This window comes from Notechis scutatus, chromosome 4 (assembly GCF_049901735.1).
Source record: "Notechis scutatus isolate UNSWTSFEM ecotype Mainland chromosome 4, rNotScu1.2, whole genome shotgun sequence".
Lineage (NCBI taxonomy): Eukaryota > Metazoa > Chordata > Lepidosauria > Squamata > Elapidae > Notechis > Notechis scutatus.
Window position 1 is genome coordinate 16,023,526 of NC_142012.1, and position 15,449 is coordinate 16,038,974.

Consider the following 15,449-nt stretch of genomic DNA (forward strand, 5'->3'; position numbering starts at 1 on the left):
CCACCCCAACTCCGCAAATGGGGAAAAATGTCATGAAATCTCACATGACAGCAAAAAGATAAGACAGCAAAAAGACGGCAAAAAGTTTGACATCCGTGCTTTATAAATAGCAGCATGCAGCTTGAAGTACACATGGAAACAGACAGACATCTAGTTCACATCCCAAGCAAAGGCATCACATAGGTATACTAAACCCATCACTGCTCTGCATTCTGGACCAATTGAAACTTCTGAGTGGTCTTCATAAGCAGCTCCATGTGGGACATGTTTCAGTAATTGAGTCATGAGATGACAATGGAGTGGTAACTGTAGTGTTGGGATTCAATTTTTTTTTTACTACTGGTTCTGTGTGTGTGGCTTGGTGAGCATGGCAGGGGAAGGATACTGCAAAATCCCATTCCCTCCCCACCCCACTAACCTGCTTTCCAGCTCTGTTCTCCTGGGCAGGGCAACCAAAGAAGACCCAGCCAATCAGCTGGGACTCAGAAGGCAGAGAATAGATGGGGGCAGGGCCAGTCAGAAGTGGTGTTTGCCGGTTCTCCGAACTACTCAAAATTTCCACTACTGGTTCTCCAGAACTGGTCAGAACCTGCTGAATACCACCTCTGGGTGACTGCCTAGAACAGGGCTGTCAACCTCCTGGCCCGTGGGCTGGATGCATCATATGCTGGCCACATCCACGCCCGGTTTAGCGAAGGGGGGGAAAGTCCCGATATGTCACGTGATGCCGCCGTGACGACGTGAGTTTGACCCCCCTGGCCTAGAAGGCCAAGTGTTTCCACAAAAGAGGTCACTGGCATCATAAAAGGTTCTGGGTCCATGTAAGTGGATCCTATATTTTCATTCAATGATTGTGCATGTTACCCAGAGTGGCATTGTTTGAGTTAGGTGACTATATAAATGTTGTAAATAAATAAGTTTACTGGGATAATTATGAATAATTCTTTGGTGTGTTCATCTTTTTTTGTTTCTTTTAACCAGTTTTATTGCCATTTCTTTTCTTTCTTTTTCTTTTTCAATTGTTGAGAATCTCCCAGAAAGGTTGGGAGACAGCCAGCATGCAAGTTTAATAGTAAACAATCAAATAAATTTTATAAGCACCTTATTACACAATCAGGTCTGATCTTGACCTGCAGATGCCCTGTAGAATTACAGAATTAATTCACTGGTGCATTCATGTTTAGCCTGCTTTTTTATCTCTCTCCAGCACCTTGTAAATCTCACGCCCCTCATTTCAGTTGAAGTCCTAACCACATGTTTTCTAGAAACATGTCATGCCTTATGCCTATCCATCTAGCAAAATTTGACAGGCCATTTCAGAAGCCCCAGAGCTCCTGTGATCCATAATTACAGATAGATTCTTGAAATGATTTTGGATAATAGTGAATATTCCCAATGTAGCTTTTTTTTTGTCCAAAGTATTCTCCTGCACTTCAAGAACAAAACATAAAACCAGACTTCTCAGTGAGTATGTGGATAACCCTTTAGTTTAGGGTAGGACTTTTTTTTTTTTTTTTGGAGAAATATTTTATGTACCCCTGAGTCCAAATATCAAACTTTCTGGGTTATGTGGGTATTATGCCCCATGGAAACAAATGTTGTATTCCACAGTAAAGGCTACTGATAATCTGTCAAGCATGGAGCTGGTAGAGGTATATCTCATCTGCATTTAAAAGACACAGGCCACTCTTTTAAAGACAACAAAGTCCATATTGACCTCACCCCATTCATAAGAGGTGCATAAGTTCATTCCTAAGAGGTGCATAAGGGGCGTGCATAAGTTCACAATCGTGCCTACCGTCCTTGTCCTATTGTCCTCATTTATTTGTACCTATTTCCTGTATTCTTACTCATGTTTATACTTACACCTATTATCTTATAAGCAATTGACAAATGAAATGAAATAAATAAATAAATAAATAACTATTTTGGACAGAGAGGACCGCTGGTTTTGAAAGAGGGGTCAAAGAGGCCATCTTTGTCAAAATTGAACAGCCCTCTTTCAACAGAGGGGGAGGGCTACAACATCACCTATCTCCAGTCTACAACAGTCCATTCAACAGTTCCAAGAAGGTTCCCCACCCGTTTGCCACCACTCAGATGACCCTGACGACACAGATAAACCTCCAGGAGACCTTAAAGATCCTCTAAAAAATGCAAATGTCCAGCTGTCTGCAAGAAATATAAATCCTTCCATTCCCCATCATCCAGTCAGAGCTGAAGAAGCTTCTTGGATGAGAAGCAAAACTTCAAAGAAAAACCAGAAAGTCCAGTTGCCTCTTGAAAAAAAAGCACCTTTAGGACATTCTCCTGAATGCTTTTTTTTTTTTCTTCTTTGCTGGAAACTCTCCTACCAGTTATTATTTAATTTAAGGTGTCGTATGGGCCAGCAAACATTTCTGTAAATGGATGATGCCCGTTTATATTAATCTTCGAGCTGATTTTCATGACTGTGGTACAAAAGGTGACTCTTTGGCAATAAGATGCAGTATATTATTTAATAGCAATCTGCAGTCCTTGTGGCAAGGATAACAATTCACCGCATTTTCAATTACGATTCATATAACTGAAAAATATTTTTCCCTTTCAACACTGTGCATTTTTCTGGGATGCAAATGTAGTAATAATGTAATAAAAGTTGCTTCTTGTTTTAACCAAGAAAACTTAATTGACATTGATATATTAATAAGTGGAAAAGCAGATAGCATAACACAACTAAGTTTCCTTCTCCATGCTGAAGCTTAAATTTATAGTACCTGTTTTTTTAACCCATTTACAGTAGAAACCTCCAGAATTATTTCTGTTGCAATACATTTCATAAAGGTTTCAGGAAACTTAAAAAATGTCATAAGGCTTGTAGAGATTAAGGATTTTTATTTATTTTGCTGTTTATTCAAATTATATTTGATAAAGGAAAATCAACAGTCAAGTCAATCGGTAAGTTATATGAATGGTAAATGAAAATAGTTTGATCCTGTTAGATTAGTTCAAGAACTACACACATTGCCCAAACCATACAGATCATTTTGAAGGTTTTTGAGTCTTTTTGATAAGATGATCAGATTAAAAATATATGTACTGTATATACAGCAAAGAATTTAGAATGATAAAAAGGTGTTTTTCATTGATACAGAAATCACCCAGAGAGACACTGCTGGTAGTATGGTATTCTGATCTTTGAAGTGATTAAAATATATAAAATAACTCAGTAGCCATTTAATAATACGATAAAGAAAGTATTAAAAAGAATAGTGTCTTTTTGTACTCTAGTGGTTCTACAGCAGTCATTATATTCAGTCTATTCTTACTGGCATTATGCCATTTCTGATAATAGCTGTACAGTCCAATGAACTGAAAGTTGTACATTAGTTCCTTTTTGCTATTATAAAGTGATTCCAGCGAAGGACAGTTTCTATCTGTGATCTTTCTAAACACAGTGTCCACAAAGGAATTCTAAACCTGGACTTTTGAGATAACTGCAGATATAACAGCAACTGTGTCAGCATCTAAGAAATTATGAGCTGGGATAGCTATAACAATAAATCAGCCGATGGGAACTGTTTGGTGACTAAGAAACAGCACCTGTTGTGAGCCATGTCAGACAGCTTGGAGACTAGGTGTGGCTTAGGGTAACTGGTATATAGAGCTTCTGAGTTCTGGTGGTCCTTGTACTTGCTACCATGTTGCAACAGCTGCATGGGTATTGTATACATGCATCATGTTTTATATTATTGTATATAAACAAGTTTTCCTATAAATGAATCCTGCTGAATGATTTACTTGTGTGCTAGCTGGATTGCTGCGAGCTCTAACAAACTGTATGTGGGATACTAATGGAGTTCGTATTTTTCAAGTTTAAGGAAAGGACAAATTTCACACAGCCTTCCCCCCTCCCCGAAAATAGAAACAAACAATGAACTAATTTCTCATGATCTATCCCAGAGTTCTAAACAGAACAATGGTCTGAAGTGATGAGAAAGCAGATCCCAGTGAAAGTTTTGCAAGAGCTACATGTTAGTAGAATCAGTTACCTATAAAGTAGGCTGTGTAGTTACATTGCCTTCTCTTTTTCGTATCTTACCTTGCTGTATACGCAGTCCTTGATTTATGACTTCAATTGGCTCCAGAATTTCTGCCGCTAAGCAAGGGGATTGTTAAGTGAACCAACCCTGATTTTACAGTTGTTTTTTGCCATGGTTCTTAAACAAATCACTGCAGCGTGTTAAGTGAATCATGCTCTTGTTAAGTAAATCCAGCTTTTCTCATTGACTTTGCTTTTGGGAAATCAGCTGGGAAAATGCTGATCACATGGCCATGGGATGCTGCAACCATACTAAATGCATGCCAGTTGCCCAGTGCCTGAATTTTGATCACATAACCATTAGGATGCTGCACTGGCTGCAGACATGAGGACCATTCATTAGTCAGTATTTTCAATGCCAGTGTAGGCCTCAATTGTTGTAGGTCAAGGATTACTGTATGCCCTAATTCTAAGCATTTTTATCTAATTTCTTCTATTAGAGCAGAGGGGAAAGTCTGCATTTTGCATTAAAAAAATTGACTGCCACCATTCATTTTCTCTTTGTTCTTTGTATTTGAATCTCTCTCTCTCTCTCTCTCTCTCTCTCTCTCTCTCTCTCTCACACACACACACACACACACACACACACACACATTTTGTGTGTGTTTGTGTGTGTTTGTAGTTTTCAGAGCTGGGTCTCAGTTTCAGTATATTAAGTATGATCCCAAAGCTAAGGACAAATCATTTATCTAATCATACCAATTTTTTTTTGAAAATCACAGAAACAATATCTGAAAATCAAATATAATGCCATTTCTGAACAGTTTCTTTCATTCATTCTAATAGTCAGGAAATTGGTAAATAACTTATTTAAGAGTGACCTTTACTTTGTAATACTAATTTCCTGTCCTTTAGAAGGGTTTGCTACTTAGAATGGAGTCTTGCATATTAAATCTGAAGTGACCCTTTACTGGAAAACTATTAATATAATGGTATAATAAAAACACTATTGCTAAATATTATTGGGACTCTCTGTTTCCATGGCAACCTAGGCCCATGGCTGCTTTTGTGGTATTAAATCATTCCTTTGATAAAGGCTTTTGCTAAAATGTTAGATTTTTATTCTTTAGTGTATTTGTCTTCTTATTGTTCCGCAAATTGCTTGGCACTCTGTATGTGTGTGTGTGTGTGTGTGTGTGTGTGTGAAAGTTTGTGTGTGATTATGGATGTGTTTATAAAGAAGGATGAAATAATGCTGATATGGAAGGGATTCATGTCACTAGGCAGATCTGCCTCAGCAACCGTATAGATTGGTGGGAGTGATGAGGGCTATGCCATTTTAAAGTTCTGACTGGAGAATTATAGTGTTGCACAAACCCCTACAGTAAAACACATAGACAAACCAATTCCTTGCAAAAATAAGAAACATCTTGCAAATGAAATATAGAGCAGCAGACAAAGATAAGGGTGGCTGAAGCAGAACTCCGCTTCGAATATTACATACTACAATAGTTCTTTTACCAGCATAATATTATTCTGTTTCATTCATTTGAGGAAAGAAAATTTGGAATGAGCAGTGACAAAGGAACCACCACAACAAAAAAGAAGTGTTTTGTAGAGGTAAAATTGCAAGGCCAGACTATGATTAGGTAGAATAAGATGTTTTTGATTATCATTAAAGCCAAAATGTGTTTGTTACATACAGAATATAGATAGATAGATAGATAGATAGATAGATAGATAGATAGATAGATAGATAGATAGATAGATATGCATGTATATATGTGTGTGTGCATGTCTGTCTGTCTGTCTGTCTGTCTGTCTGTCTATCTATCTATCTATCTACCTATCTATCTATCTATCTATCTATCTATCTATCTATCTATCTCCTGCTTAGTCTCTCTCAATTTATTTATTCCTCCATTTATGTACAGAAATAGATATATGACTGCAGCCCTAATTGGTTTTAGTTGTCCTGCTTTTAGACGTGCTAATAATGAGAAGTGATTTACAAGCATAATGAATAAACAAGTAAGCAGACAGAAATTTGCAGGGGCTTTCTACTCCAGTGACAAAATAACTCACCTTCCCATACTCTTTGTAACTTGGCCTTCAGGAGATGCTCAGCCTGACAGGATAAGTATTTTGCCAATCTGGAGGCATAAACAATAGCTTTTAAATCCAACCAACAAATACTGTTTTATTGAGAAAGGTTTCTACTCTGCAAGGAAGAAAGCTGTCATGTGCCTGTCAGAGTCTGAATCCAAGGAGGAAGATGAACAGCTGACAGGGAGTGGGAGTGTGGCTCCGTTGGCTGTGGAAGAAACTGGGCAGAGCAAGGGAGAGGTAGAATAAGGGAGAGGGAATTCAGAGGAAGACCCAGGCCCACCCTCTCTTCATCCTAGGGCACACAGAGAGGAACAGAGAAAAGAGTAATATGGGTTGTGTGGCTTATGGGGGAGGAAAGGGCCCTGATTCCCTTATTAGCCACAGCTGGGAAGAGAGTTTAAAAGAAATGCATGCTGGGAGCAAACGTGAGTTTATCTTGTGTTGACTTTGATTATCTGTGTTCCTGGAGTCTTCCCAACCGTGTTGAGTTATTGCTGTGCCTTCACATCTGGAATTCTTGCTCCTGCCCTGCCAGACTCATTACCTCATTTTGCCTTGATTGGACTTTTAGTTACAGTTTTTGTTGATCACATTTTTGAGTTGATTCTCTGCAGCCAAAGGCTGTTCCTTAGAGCAGTGGTCCCCAACCTTTTTTGTGCCAGGGACCAGTTTCACTCAGAAACACTTTTTCAAGGACCGGGGGGTGGGGGAGGGGGGTGGGTGGGTGGGGGGTGTCCGAGTTTGGTGGTTTGCTTGAAGACGTTTCATTATCTGACTAGGTAACATCTGATGTTGTTACCTAGTCGGGTAATAAAACGTCTGCCAGCAAATCACCAAGTTCAGGGAACGCCAATGCCTCCTCATTGCAACCCTGAGCGACAGATAGTCCCTGCAGGATGGCTGAGAAGCCTCGCCTCTCGGCCCTGCCTTCATCCCTCCCTCAGCCTCATCCCTCAGGTGTCTGCCTCGTTCCTCTCTCAGTCGCTCTCTCACTCCTCCACCAGCCCAGGAAGAAACTGCTTCAAAGAAGCCGGCAGGGTGGCTTTTCCTGTCGGCGCAGCTTCCCCAAAGCGCCCGTTCAACCCCACCCCGCCGCCCGCGGTTCAATCCTCCGTTCTGCCTGCCTGCCTTCGTTTCTGGTGGTTTCGGAGCGCAGCTTCTCCGAAGCGCCCGTTCACCCCCGCCCGCCCGCCGCCCGCAGTTCAATCCAGTGCTCCGTTCTGCCTGCCTGCCTGCCTGCCTTGGTTTCTGGTAGTTTTGGAGCAGCTTCGGTTGAGAAAAAGAGGCGAATAGTTATTATTCTCAGCCGAAGCTGCTCCGAAACTACCAGAAACGAAGGCAGGCAGGCAGGCAGAACGGAGCACTGGATTGAACCTGGATTGATTGGCGGCGGGGTGGGGGTGAAACGGGCGCTTCGGAGGAGCTGCGCCGACAGGAAAAGCCACCCCCCCGGCTTCTTTGAAGCAGTTTCTTCCTGGGCTGGTGGAGGAGCGAGAGAGCGACTGAGAGAGGAATGAGGCGGGAGGAAGCCAAAGCCACTGAGCCAGAGAGCAGGACAGGCTTCGGTTGCTTCCTCCCTCCCCTTCTCTCATTTGTGTCCTTGATCCCCGATCCCAGCAGCATTCACCGAAGGTGAAGAAAGCCGCCATTTATTTTTTATTTTTTTTCCTTTGCGACCCGGTACAGAGTGCTCCACGGACCGGGACCGGTCCGCGGCCCGGTGGTTGGGGACCCCTGCCTTAGAGGGTTTTTCTCCAGCCCAGAAGATAACCAGGATATTGGGGGCAAAGTTGGAGCTAATAAAGGGACTCCTACTGTTTATCTGACTGTGTTGCCTTTGTGCCACACCTCGGGTCATCACACTAATTCTCAACTTATGATCATTTGTTTAACAGTTGTTTGAAGTTACAACAGCACAGGAAAAAGTGACATATGACCTGTCCTTGAATCTGTGACCATCACTGCATCCCTGTGGTCATATAACCAACATTTTGGAATTTGATAATGGGCATTTCTTTTCAATAGTTGCATCAACTGGGGTCTCCATTTGTGACTTTCCCAAGGAGAAAATTAGTGGGAGAAGTTGGATTCACTTAATGACTATGGAATAAGCATCGAAGGGGTGTGACATCTGTCTTACATATTGGCAAAAAAAATCGGAAAAAAAATACAAGCTGAATAATCAAAACATTGTTGATGACCCCAACTATGTCAAGGTCCTTGGAGTACTCATCTCTAATGATCTAAGTGCTAGAGCCCACTGAAACTAAATAACCAAAAAGGCATTAAGAGTTATTAACCTAATCCTGTATAGCTTTTTCTCTGGTAATATCACACTACTAACTAGAGCACACAAAACATTTGCTAGACCAATACTTGAATGCAGCTCATCAGCCTGGAATCCACATTACATAACGGATATTAATACAGTTGAGAAAGTTCAGAAATATTTCACGAGAAGAGTTCTCTACTCCTCAACTTATAGCATAATACCTTATGCCACCAGACTTGAAATTTTAGACCTAGACAAACTAGAACAAACCACCTTTGGTCCGATCTAAGTATGGTACATAAAATTATCTACTGCAATGTCCTACCTGTCAATGAATACTTCAGCTTCAACCACAACAATACAAGAGCACACAATAGATACAAATTCAAGGTAAACTGCACCAAACTTGATTTCAGGAAATACGACTTTAGCAACAGAGTGGTCAGTGTCTGGAATACTCTACCTGACTCTGGTTTCTTCCCCAAACCCCAAAAACTTTAACCTTAGACTGTCTACTGTTGACCTCACCCCTTTCCTAAGAGGTCTGTAGAAGGCATGCATAAGTGCACCAACGTGCCTACCGTCCCTGTCCTGTTGTTTCTTTTTTATTCATATCCATTTCATGTATTCATAAGCATGCTTATACTGAAACCTGTTATCTAATACTTGCTTGACAAATAAATAAAAATAAAATTCCCATGTTATGTATTCAATAAACCCTTTTGGGTTATCCTTTCAGAGATATTTTCTTACTTAAATAGAGAAATAGAATGATCACATGCAAATTGTGTTGGTTTTACAACTGCATGTCATTCTAATGAAAAATAAAGCATTGCCATACTTTCATACATCATGGTATCTTGACATTGATAGTTCCATAATATATCTTTGTCCACCAACAAATGTCAAGAGAGGATGATGTACCTTCCAATGTTTCTAAAGTCATCATCATTCAATGCATCAGTTGGGTCTCTTCATATTGTTGATCTCAAGGCTGTTTGATTCATTTGGGTGTAACTCAGCCTCTCAGCATCAGTCTGAGCAGCAATATCAACCACATATTGTTGGAATAGACATCCTCTTCTTGAACCATTCTCATGGTTCTTAATTTTATATGCATAGTAACACATTTCCCTTAATTTCTTGTTGTTTGTAAACTAGAACTGAAGATGCCAGCCATCATCTCCAAGAGGGAAAAATGTATTGAAAGCTGTCAGAGGATTGATGGAACTCTGAAATTATTTGCAAAACACCTCCTCATTCTTTCAACACAATGTGTTGTGATGTTGAATCAGTCAGTGTTGTTTGGTATAATGATGGAGACTTTGTTGGCAATTTGTGCATTAATTTATCTCTCATGTTCAGATGTTACTCAGGATCAGTGACAGTGGAAACTTCCAGCATGTCTGTTTTTTGTTTTTGTTTTTTGGTTGAAGGGACACAATATATGGGTTTCATTGTCATCATAGGTTTTTTCAGTAATTCATCAGTTGCAGATTGAATTCCAATGTTTTCAGTTCTGTCTTGAGAGTCTGTGAAGTATATTTGAATACATTTGACTTGCTGGTGGTGCTCTGGCATTAAATATCTGATATAATGGTGGATTTGCCTTCAAATAACCAAAGAAGGATTCCATCCATTCCTTGTTGGAAGGACTTCCAAGGCAAGAGATGCCTCGCAGTTTAGGTGCTCAGGAACAAGATAGCATTGATCAAGAAGAATGATGAAGGTCTCAAGAGTGTGTGAGAAGTGCCATACCACCAGTTGAGCTAAAGTCACAATGAAAAGCTACTTGTGACCTTACTGTCTACACTTTCTTTGTCAAGTTTACTTTATTGCTTTCCATTTTCCCAGGGCATTGGAGCAAATAGTTTGAATTTTAGTGACAATCCTCCTTCGACTGACACTGTGGCTTCTGCAACCTACTTAGATTTAGGGAAAAGAAACTTAAAGGTGATTCTCACAGCTTACATCCTTTAGAAAAAAACAACTGTGGCTTTTAGAGTTATAAAATAGAGTTATCAGGCAGCTTGCAGGTGCCTAAATCCTCTGCAGAGGTATTTTACCTGCATTGTTTGGTGACATCGCACACACTTTAGCATAAGAGAAGTGTCTCAATACAAATATAAGTGGTTGAGCAAAACAGCAAAGCCCATTTTAGTTTCATTTTACATATACAGCAGGGATTAAAATCAGCATGTTTAGCAAAAGAGGAAAGTTGTATTTTAGAATTTCTAAGGGGCTATTTCAAAATAAATGGAGAGTTTTATTAAGGCCTTTTGCTGAAACATTTTTCTGCAAGCAGTAATTAAACCTTTGAGGAAGGAAAGAAAAAGGATGTGAACATTCATCTGTCAGCATTTCTTTGGAGTAGCAATTAGAAATGTCTCCTTCCTTTCCCTTCCTCTTTCCTAAGTAACAGAATATGTTTACTTGGGGAAATTTTAAACTAAAAATTGACATGTAGTGTTAAAAACTATACAAACATGTGCACAGGTACACACACATACGGTTTAAACTTTGCATATCTTGTTAACAGTTGGATATCACAGTTTTAATGACAGCGACTACAGTATATCTGGATTTACTAAATTCCACATGATGCAGTTAAAGAGTTTTCTGTGTCTCTTTAGTGCCATTTGGGGTCATCTAGATATTTGCAATCCGAACTTGTTGAATCAATAGATAGCCTTAATTATAGTAATTTTATAAAAAGTACAAGAGGTGTCCAAGTGAGAATAGTTGATGAATGACAGTGTTTTTGAGTTCTAAGTTTTTTATATGAGGTTCTTTTTCTTTTAATGACCCTGTAATCCCTTGCATTGGGGTGGAGTTTGCGGTGACTGCATGGAGCTGAGTGTTCACTGGCCTGATGCCTTTCCTGCTGCCTACACAGTGTTAGCAGCAGATATTTTCCCTTTGTGTCCAGAGAGAGAAATATCCATAGCTATCTAGGATCGAACTCGCAGCCTCCTGATTGTGAGGTGAGAGCTCCACTTCTAGTATCTGTCTAAAGTTACTTAGCTTAATATTTAGGCTCACTGAGATTTACAGTTTAGGAGTCAATTTACATTTAGAATAACATTTTACTATATTCAGAGTTTTGAAGTATCTTGTCCTAGTAACCTTACTGATCTCAAAAATCACAGAAATACTGTTAAACTTAAATAAGTTCTGTGAGCCAGAAAAATGATACTTTTTTGGGCAATTATATCACAACTTAAAACAGCAAAAATCTCATTAACAGATTACACAGTTAATTTAGCATAATTAGTACATTTCATCAAGTCTTATGAAGTATTTGTTTAAAAGCATTATCAAAATAATATGCAAGACACAAAGGAATCAGTTTCTGGTACCTTGGTGGCTTCATATAAATTTTTATTTTTTATTTTTCCAGTCTAATATTTATTTAATGGTTCATATCTCATTCAAGGGATGTTTATGAGCAGATAATTCAAGATAATCCCATTGTCTCATACAAATCATTACATATTCTTGTATCAAATACCATTGTCAGTATATATATTCTGAGATCCTGGAGATTTTGTAGTGCAAAATAATATCCCATCATCTGGAACTTCTCTGTAAGATCTTCTTTTAAAATTTGTGTGGTGTGGTTCAGAAGACATTGTAAGAACAAACAAGGAATCTGTGACACTATCATAATATATTTTATGGTGCCTTCCTAGCTCTGAATTTCACTGATAGAGTTACCAGACACTAGGGTCAGTAATAAGGAATTTCTGTCAAATTAATTGTAGTTGCTTCTTCTCTGAATATTTTTTATTTAATTGGCTTTGACTGAAATTATGCTTGAATATTTTCTATATTTGTTTCACTAACATTCTCATCCAGAACAAATTGTAGAGATAGTGCTTCCATTATCATAGTTGTATGACCAGGGGTGGGATTCTACCAGTTTGCACCTATTTGCTAGAACCGGTTATTAACATTCTAAGCAGTTCGGAGAACCGGTTGTTGGAAGAAATTACTGGCCTAATCCTGTAAGGAAGGCAGGAAGGAAACATTCTGGTGTTGCTTACAGAAACTGCCTCTCTGTTGACCCTTATTACATTCTTGGCAGGACTAGACTTCCTGTCTCAGGAACTTCTCTGGAGTTTTTTTCCCTCTCTTTTGCTAGTACTTTGTTTGTGTGGAGTGACCATTCAAAGTTACAATGGCACTGAAAAAAGTGACTTATGACCATTTTTCACACTTACGACTGTTGCAGCATCCCCACAGTCATGAGAGACCAGGCGAGGAGATGCGTGCCTCGATGTGAGTGATATTGAGTTGGCCACGCCCAGCCAATAACATGACCACCAAGCCACATCCACCTGGTCACATGACCACCAAGCCACACCCACCAACTAAGCCACGCCCACAGAACTGGTTGTTAAAAAATTTGAATCCCATCCCTGTGTACGACCCATAAGCCATTGAGATGTGTAGTGATTCCTATTTTCCCAGAGAATACATTTTTGGATCAAAATTAAGATTAGATTCTACAATTCACATGATCCTTTCTAAGCATCAAAACAGTGTAACTTGGGAGCCCCAAACATAAATTTATTGGTGGTCTGACTGACTATCACCGGTAGAACACTGTAAATCCAGATAGATTTTTTTTTTTCCTGTTCTAGTGGGGTTGTTCTCACATCTGAGGAATCTGTTAACTATTCCACAGATTTGACTTAATACATGTTGATGGGACAGTGCTAAAAATATTCCCTTTGTTGTCAATTTCAATTTATATATTGTACATTTTTCATGCCTGTGCCTGGTGCCTGGTATTGAAGCAGTTCTTCACTTAATTCGTATTACTTCCAGCTAAACCATTGTGTTGTTTCTGTGCTGCTACTCTTGATCTTTTAAACTCCTCCTCCTTAACATATCCTATTTTCCGGGCATATTACAGGATGTATTGAATAACCTGGGCTCCTGTGACCTGGATGAAGATGACCTGATGCTTGATTTGGAATTCCTAGAAGATCCACAGCATCGACAGCCTGGTAAGCCCCAAGAAAATATAAATGGCTTAAATGCTTTTGTTGAATGAGCTTTTACTCTGAGTACTTTTTCAGGAAGCGAGTAGTAAATATAATTCTTAACAGGGACAAAAAAGAAGAATAGAGGATACATCTAATTTAAATGGCTTTTAAGTGTATCTAGTTCAGAATGGTTCAGATTGCTTTAGGCAGTTGGCAAAGATAGTATCATTTCCCCCAGATGCTTATTTCTTCCTTAACACCATTCATAATGCTGTTTTTACTGGGGGGGAAAAATCATGCATTTTCCCCTTTGTAAGATTAATTCTCACATCTTTTTCTACTTCTTTTTTTATACAGCTGAATCTTAACTGTCCAGAAACTGGAAGGTTAATGATTCTTCAGATAGTTTAATACCTATGGCCTATGAAACTAAACAAAGAAGGGGTACCCTGGTAGTCTCTCCAAGGTTTTGTTTTTTTCCTTAACCTTTTCCTCCTACCCTTTCTTTCACTTTCACCATTAATGCTTTTATATCATTTCTCTCCCCCCCACCACTCATTTATATTATCATTTTAGTTTACAGCCTTGCGTAAGGAGGATTCTGTTAAGATTGTCAGATCTTTTTTTTCCCCTTGTGTCCTCAGGAGCTGAAAAAGTACAAAGTTTTGGTTAGCATCAACTGATGTCTATAAAACAACTGTAGCTTTTCTCTCTACAATTTGAAAATGACCCAGTTTGGTCCAATGGTTAAGGCACCACACTAGAAAGGAGGGGAGCATGAGTTCTAGTCCTGTCTTAGCCTAGAAGCCAACAGGGTGACTTTGGGCAAGTCATTCCCTTTCAGCCCAACCCATCCCATAGGGTTGTTTGTTGTGGGGAAAAATAAGAGAAGGAAAGTATGTTAGATATGTTGGCCGCCTTGACTTATTTGTAAAAACAATAAAGGCAGGAAACAAACAAGGAAGGAGCCAAGGCATATGTTTTCTTTTTCTTGTATAGAGCTGCTGTGGGGAATTAACCACAAAGTAATTGGAATGTGAAAAAAGCTTCCAAGTAGATGTGGTAAATATTTATTTGAAGTCTCCTAGTGTTTCCAGAGATCTGTCAATACCGGATGCTTAAAAGTTAGCTTGATAAATCAAACATGATTTGCTTAAGGGATGCCTGCTTATTACACTACATAAATTAGGAGCTTAAATGTTTTGAAAAACACCATAGTAATAACCATGATGGCTTTGTACTGTAGGCTACTGTTTTTGTACAGTAAAGCACTGACACAATGAAGTGGTATTAAATTAACCTTTCTTGTTCTTAAGCTTTTCTTCTACTCTGCTATTCCGATGTATCTCTTTAACATTTCAGCATTAAATTTGTAACTCAAAACATTCCATGTATAAACAAAAAGCTTATATTTCAGTTATCGGAGGAAAGGATTATTGGAACAATTGGCTGGCATAACAGTAGATATCGAGTTTTATATGACAGGAATTTATTAAGTATTTTCTCGAGAAAAAAGTGTTGCTCTCTCCCAAAACAGATTGAGATAGAATACAAATAGCTGTAGATTGCATATAATACTACTACTAGTTCTAGGTACCAGTTGGGCTGTATGTCCCTATTTAGATGAGAAAGAGATGAGAAACCCAGATGTCATGTGACTCATCTTGGTGTGGCAGTAGCACACAATCCTATATGACACAACCAATCATCTAACTGTTGTTGCTTTTAACGATTCAGTCACGTCCAACCCTTAATCACTTTATAGGCAAGTACTCTCCATGCTATCCTGTCAAGCACAACTTAGTCATCTATCTACCATGTTTTTAATCCAGCCATCAAAAACGAGGCTACCACTTCCTTCCCTACTTCCTTCCACTTCATGTTTCTCTTTTAGAAATAAACATTTCTCACACAGAAACTCGTATAGACTGACATAGTTCTTGGGCTGTTGCATAAAATGAAGACAAAAGCATCCACAAGAAATCTATTTTCGTGGGACCTCTCTAGGAGCTTATCTCTATCAATGACATCAGAAAAAAAAAGTCAACCCTCT

At 39.1% G+C, this 15,449-nt stretch overlaps 1 protein-coding gene across 4 annotated transcripts in view; it reads left to right on the forward strand.

The window, feature by feature from the left end:
* Positions 1 to 15,449, forward strand: part of CCSER1 (coiled-coil serine rich protein 1) — an 813,931-nt gene that overhangs the window by 171,032 nt on the left and 627,450 nt on the right. For all 4 annotated transcript variants that reach the window (XM_087962870.1, XM_026672653.2, XM_087962869.1 and 1 more), the window contains exon 4: positions 13,324 to 13,417. In XM_087962870.1, coding sequence (XP_087818996.1) covers positions 13,324 to 13,417 — 94 coding nt within the window. The remainder of the gene's footprint in view (positions 1 to 13,323; positions 13,418 to 15,449) is intronic.